The 6,073-nt window shown below is 52.0% G+C and overlaps 1 protein-coding gene across 1 annotated transcript in view; it reads left to right on the forward strand.

The window, feature by feature from the left end:
• The window catches only part of Gpr20 (G protein-coupled receptor 20), a 10,511-nt gene extending 5,314 nt beyond the window's left edge, over window positions 1-5,197 (forward strand). The window contains exon 2 of the mRNA XM_028773211.1: window positions 3,219-5,197. Within this exon, the coding sequence (XP_028629044.1) occupies window positions 3,219-4,403 (1,185 nt within the window). The 3' untranslated portion in view covers window positions 4,404-5,197. The remainder of the gene's footprint in view (window positions 1-3,218) is intronic.
• Window positions 5,198-6,073: the final 876 nt, after the last annotated feature.

The following is a 6,073-nucleotide window of genomic DNA, read 5'->3' on the forward strand; positions in this document are numbered from 1 at the left end:
AGGAAGGAAGGAAGGAAGGAAGGAAGGAAGGAAGGAAGGAAGGATCACACACCCAAGCGTGAGGCCCCAGCTGTGAGGAAAACCAGAGCTTCATGAACAGGACAGGTCTTAGAGGAGAGCATGATCACTACATAACTGTAATCGGGGATGGGGACCAACATCCAAGGAATCAGGGTTCTGTCTACATCTGAGTACATCAAAAGAAGAAGAAAGCACATATGCAGGATCAGGGCTGAAGATGTACCTGGGTCAGGATGTGACAGAGATTGACCTTATGGTGTCTACAGGCTTGGGAGTCTGTGTATATCAGATCTAAAAGAAACTCAAGGCCAAAAAGCTATCGGTAGTGCCTATTGGCATACCAAGGTGCATGCTGGCCTTCGGGCTCTCTCAAAATCAACAGTACCGATTACAGAGTCCACGTTGACACTCTGGCTCTTCTCACTCCACCCCTCCCCTAAACTTCTCCAGCTCAGGGGCTTCTCCTCCCCACACCTCACACCCTCCCTGGTTTGCCATTCACTGTTAACTCTACTGTTGACTACACTGTCTCTCTTTTGTCTTCATCTCTTGGCCCCCTCTCTCAGTCTCCTCTGTCCAAGTTGTCTTTCCTTCATCTCTCCTCTCCCCCCCCCCCCCCCACACCCCCATCTCCTCTCAGGTCCTGGTCTAGTCCGCTGGCCATATTCAGTTTCCTACTTTCTCTCTTTTCTCTGGATTCTTCCAGACATCTCTGGCTGTACACTCTCCCTCATATCTACAATAAGAACCTTCTCAACCGTTCCTTGGAGCACTCACACTCTCGGTTTATATACCAGGTGCTTTGGAACCCCTCAGTTTACACAGTGTCTAATTAGGCTCAGGGCTCATTCTATCTCTGGGATCAAGTCTCAGTGTGTAATCAGGATCTGGGCTCAGAGGGAGATCAGAGCTCTTACAATAAAACAACAACACCCCCCCCCTACACACACACACAGAAAGAGACCCCTCTTTATATAGCTCTCACTAGCCTGGAATATTATGTAGATCAGGCTGACCTCCATCTCACAGACATATGCCTGCCTTTACCTCCTGTGTATTGGGATAAGGGTGTACACTACCACCACACCCAGTAGAGCACTCAATGTTTGACTAAGGTTGGGCTCAGAGTGTTGCATGAATGAAGGCTTCTTGTGTTACAGAGATCAAGGCTCAGTGTCTAAAACGTCAGGGCTCAGTGTGTGAGCAAGCTCCCATCTTAGAGTGGGACAGGAACCAAGGCTCATTGATTTACTGAGATCATGGCTCAGTGAACAAGTTTAGGATTTACTGTGATATTCAGTTCAGGACACAGCTTTATTCAAAGTGAGGACTCAGATTCTTGGAGCGGAGCACCAGTATGTGTGCCTCTCTCCTTCCTCACCTGACTGGGCTCTGCGGTATTCTGAACGTGGTTCATGGCTCTCTCAAGCAGGGCTCAGGATCCCCAGAGCCCTACCACTGGGCTGTTGTGTCCCCAACATCTCAATAACATTTCTGGTGATCACAGATGGCCCTGGGGAGTTTCTGGGGAAGCAGGACCCTGAGGGTTGGCTTCACCCTGGGACTGACTCCCAGAGGGAGAGCTGTAATGTTTACTACAAGTCTCTGAATGTGACACTCACCGGAGGCCAGAGCCTAGGGAGAATCCATAGAATAGTCTTCCTTGCTGGCTCTGCTGTCTTTTTCTCTCAACATTTTCTTAGCTGTAAAGTAAGAATCTATCATTTGGTATCTCTCTCCTTCCTGGGAACCATCTGTGTCCTTGATCCTAAGGTACAGCCCATAGCCCCAAAATACCAGGTCTTACACCATACTCCCTCTCAACTATAGAATACTTTTCCTACTCTCTGTCTGGTGCCTTGGAACCATAGAGCCACAGGAAGGCCATACAATTTACTCAACAAACACTTTCTGCCTAGAGGGACTTGTGCCCTGCACAGCACAGAGCTCTTCCTAGAAGCCTCAAGTGGGTACAGGACTCTGGGACAGAAAGTCATGCTGGATGACCTCAGCAGGCAGTGATCTCTCCGAGCCTAAAGATAGAAGTGGTCACCAGCCCTGCCAGACCCTTCCCTTCAGAGTCAAAGCTGAATCTACCCTACTAGGATAGACACTGGACTCTCATCCCCCCCATCTCCTGGGAGGAAAGACTTGGTGGCTTGTTGTGGGTTGCAGTGGCCAGAGAGAACCTGCTGCCTGAGGCCATGTGGCCAGGTACTGGTAGAGCTTGGGCTGTTTACAGTAGCCAACCAACAAGAGTGATATAGGGAAGCAGCCTATGGGTGAGGAAGGTCTTCTTCTGCCCTGCAGGGGGGTGGGGCAGTGGGCATCAGCAATGCTTTATGTGCAGCTTTCCTCCCTGCCTCTTCCCAGAGGCTCCTTTCCCCCTGAAAACCCCCAAAAATGTCCATATTTGGAGGGTCAGCCAGCTGGGGTGGGGTGGGATCCTGTTAACCCTTCCTCTTTAAATAAAGGGATAAATCAGAGCGGAATTAAACACTATGACAGGAACATAAACAGCGGGTGGCTCCAGCCCAGCCCCCTGCTTGCCCCACACCACCCTTCGAGGAGTCTAGTGTTTATTTGACTCACACCGGAGGCCAGGCAGCTAGGCAGCTTCTGCTGGGACCTGTCTCCTGGCTCCAACTCTCAGCACCCATACACCCTGCTGAGTACCCATTCTCCAGGGAAGGTCCAGAGTGGTGTTCTGGAGCTGGCCCAAGAGAAGGTAAGGATAGAACAGTGCCCAGAGGCTGGGACCTTGACAATGGGTGTGGGGTAGGGGTATAGCAGACAGTTTCTAGTCCCCACATGGGCTAGCTAGTCTTTGTCTCAGCAGAACTGGTTCATCATCCACTAGCTATGTCTGCAATGCTCCCAGAGGCAATGGGATTCCAGTGGCACAGAGTGGAAAAGAGAGAACATTAGCTAAGGGACTTCTCTGAGGAGGTGCCGCTAGGACATGTAAGAGCTAGCCCTGAGCTTGCATAGCAGCCCCGTGTGCTCGCTTTTCTCTGAAGTCTGAGGACAGTCCTCCATGCAAATTTTTGTCTGTCCAGCAAGGTTGGTCGATCTCCGGACCTCAGCATCTTGCTCCATATGCTCAATACCGTGTCTGGGTGGAGGGAGCTGGGCCAAACAAAAGCATGTGTTGGGGAATGCCAGATACCTGCAATAATTCCTTTGCTTGCTTCCAGGCTGGGGGTCCACTGACCACTGCCATGCCCTCTGCATTGTCTACAAGGCCCTGGGAAGCTGTGCTCCCCAATACCACTGCAGCAGCAAGGACCAATGGAACTGTGCCAGAGAAGCCCCTGTTTCACCTATTTGCCCAGATGGATGAGGAACTGCATAACATCTTCCCCAGGCTGTGGCTGGCACTAATGGTCGTGCATAGCACCATCTTCCTTGCAGGGCTGGTGCTCAATGGACTGGCGTTGTATGTCTTCTGCTGCCGCACCCGGGCCAAGACACCTTCAGTCACCTATACTATCAACCTGGTGGTGACTGACCTGCTAGTGGGCCTGTCCTTGCCCACACGCTATGCTGTCTTCTACGGTGCCCCCGGCTGCCTACACTGTGCCTTCCCTCATGTCCTGGGCTACTTCCTCAACATGCACTGTTCCATCCTCTTCCTCACCTGCATCTGTGTGGACCGCTACCTGGCCATTGTGCAACCCGAGGGTTCCCGTCGCTGGCGCCAGCCGGCCTGTGCCAAGGCTGTGTGTATCTTTGTGTGGCTGGCAGCAGGAGTCGTGACCCTGTCTGTACTGGGTGTGAAGTCTGGTGGACGATCATGCTGCCGTGTCTTAGCTCTGACTGTTCTGGAGTTCCTGCTGCCACTGCTGGTCATCAGCGTGTTCACAGGCCGGATCATGTATGCGCTGTCAAGGCCAGGCCTGCTACGCCAGGGCCGTCAGCGGCGTGTGAGGGCCATGCAGCTGCTGCTCACGGTGCTGGTCATCTTCCTGGTCTGTTTCACGCCCTTCCATGCCTCCCAGGTGGCTGGGGCACTGTGGCCCGATGTACCTTACCATACCCGTCTCGTGGCTTACCACGTGGCCGTCACCCTCAGCAGCCTCAACAGCTGCATGGACCCCATTGTCTACTGTTTCATCACCAGTGGCTTCCAGGCCACTGTCCGAGGCCTCTTCTATCAGCATGGAGAAGAATTCAAGCCCAGCAATATGGATGTGGTCAGCATGCACAAGAGTACCAAGGGCTCAGCCCCCAGACACATTCTCAGCACCAGTTCTCACGCCCTCACCCAGCCTTTGACCAACGGACCTGAGGCACCAACAGCAGTACTCTGCCAAAGGTCAAAGGTCAAGGCTCTGGGAGGTTACCAGACAGACATATCCCGGTCCTGGACAGCAAGTTGATTTCCTTTTGATCTGTTGGTTTGTCCAGTGTGTTGTGTTGACAAACTGAGCCCACTGTGCTGTGATTGATTAGCAATGTCTGCAAGGACTCCAGATAGGGTGTAATGGTATGAATGCTGGATGCTTGCCTTTCCTATGGCTATGTAGTATCCACTGACCACTCAAAAAGGTATCTAGGAGCTGCTCCTAGCCTCTGTGAATTTGTTCCCTGAAGAAGCTCCTCCAGAGAAAGCACAAAGATCAATGTTCTGATGACCCCCAGGAGGGTTAAACCCAACTAGAAGAGTCTCCACTACAGGCAGATGGATAAGCAAGAGTAGAAGGTCAACATTTGAGAGGCAATGGTGTTATATACAGGGAGTGGAGACACCCCAGGCCTCCATGAACTATACCACAGGCCAGCATAGCAATACAAGGTGGTCATCTGTGTGCCAGGAGTTGGACTTGGGTATCTGGTTGATATTTGAACCACTGCAACCCCAAATGAAAAGGCTAGTTTTAGTTGTAACCCTGTGTGTGTGTATGTGTGTGTGTGTGTATGTGTGTGTATGTGAGTGTGTGCATGCAGAGGGGGAATTGACTCAGACACCACCACTGGATTATAGTGGGCTCAACACCAAGACTCAATCTCACAGTCTCCAGCATCCCAGCTCCTGCTTCCATGGCTACCTCCCAGACTCCAAAGACTCAGTCCAGGAATAATCCTGAACCCACTGACCACCGCCCCAGCCTCTGTGTGGCTGCACCCCTGTCCAATGATAGAAAATGCTAGGAATAAAGATACAAGCCAACTCAAACTCAGGGCCACCAAGCCAAGGCCTCTTTGTCTTGTAGGCTCTCTCGTCTTGGGGGCCAGGGCTCCCGTTGGAATGATTCTCTAATCACCAGCTCCGTGCTGGATTCCAGAGAGTCGGTCATTCTTGCCCCTCTCTAGCCTAGGCTCCTGTTTGGTGTTTGGGAGAGTGGTCTGTAGTGGAGGGGCAGGCTCTGCATCACAGTTCCTGAAGCAGATTAGATGAGATCTGGGCCCAGAATGTACACTGGTCTAGTGAGACGTCTCCTATGTTCCACAGACCTGGGACTTGAGCAGCTGGGAATAGGGGATAGTTGGGGCAGGGGCAGGATACATGGTTTTCACTGATTCCAGACAAGGTTCCCATATCCAAGTTCAGGGGGCTATGTGAGAGCAAGAAAAAGAGTCAGGGCCCTACTTTTCATCAAGGGGCCTGGGCACGGGACATACCTCACTACTAAACTGCTTGCTCAACGTTCGTGTGCCCTGGATCCAACTTCTAGTCCAACATAACAAAACAAAAAGTGGACCAGGATCTGAGGTTTAGAAGAAAGGCTTTGTGGAGGTCATGGGGGAGGAGTGTACTTTGTTGCTCCAGGCTGGTCGTGTCGTCTGTCCCTGTCCCCATCCCCGTCCCTCACCCTCCTTATCCCAATTAGATTTCCATTTCCTGGCTGGGATGACCTGCAGTTCAGACATCAAAAACATGAAGTCGGTGGGGCAGAACCTTGTCTGGGGCCCACTTCCTGTCTGTATACCTGAGAAGCAAGTAGCAAAATCATGGCATCCTTTTGCCCTCCGCCCCAAGCACCAGTAAACCCTCAGTAGAGGCTTCTGTTGTGCCCCATCCTGAGGTCCTTCCCCAAGCACTAGGTCA

The sequence above is a fragment of the Grammomys surdaster genome, unplaced genomic scaffold (genome assembly GCF_004785775.1).
Source record: "Grammomys surdaster isolate TR1022 unplaced genomic scaffold, NIH_TR_1.0 224, whole genome shotgun sequence".
Lineage (NCBI taxonomy): Eukaryota > Metazoa > Chordata > Mammalia > Rodentia > Muridae > Grammomys > Grammomys surdaster.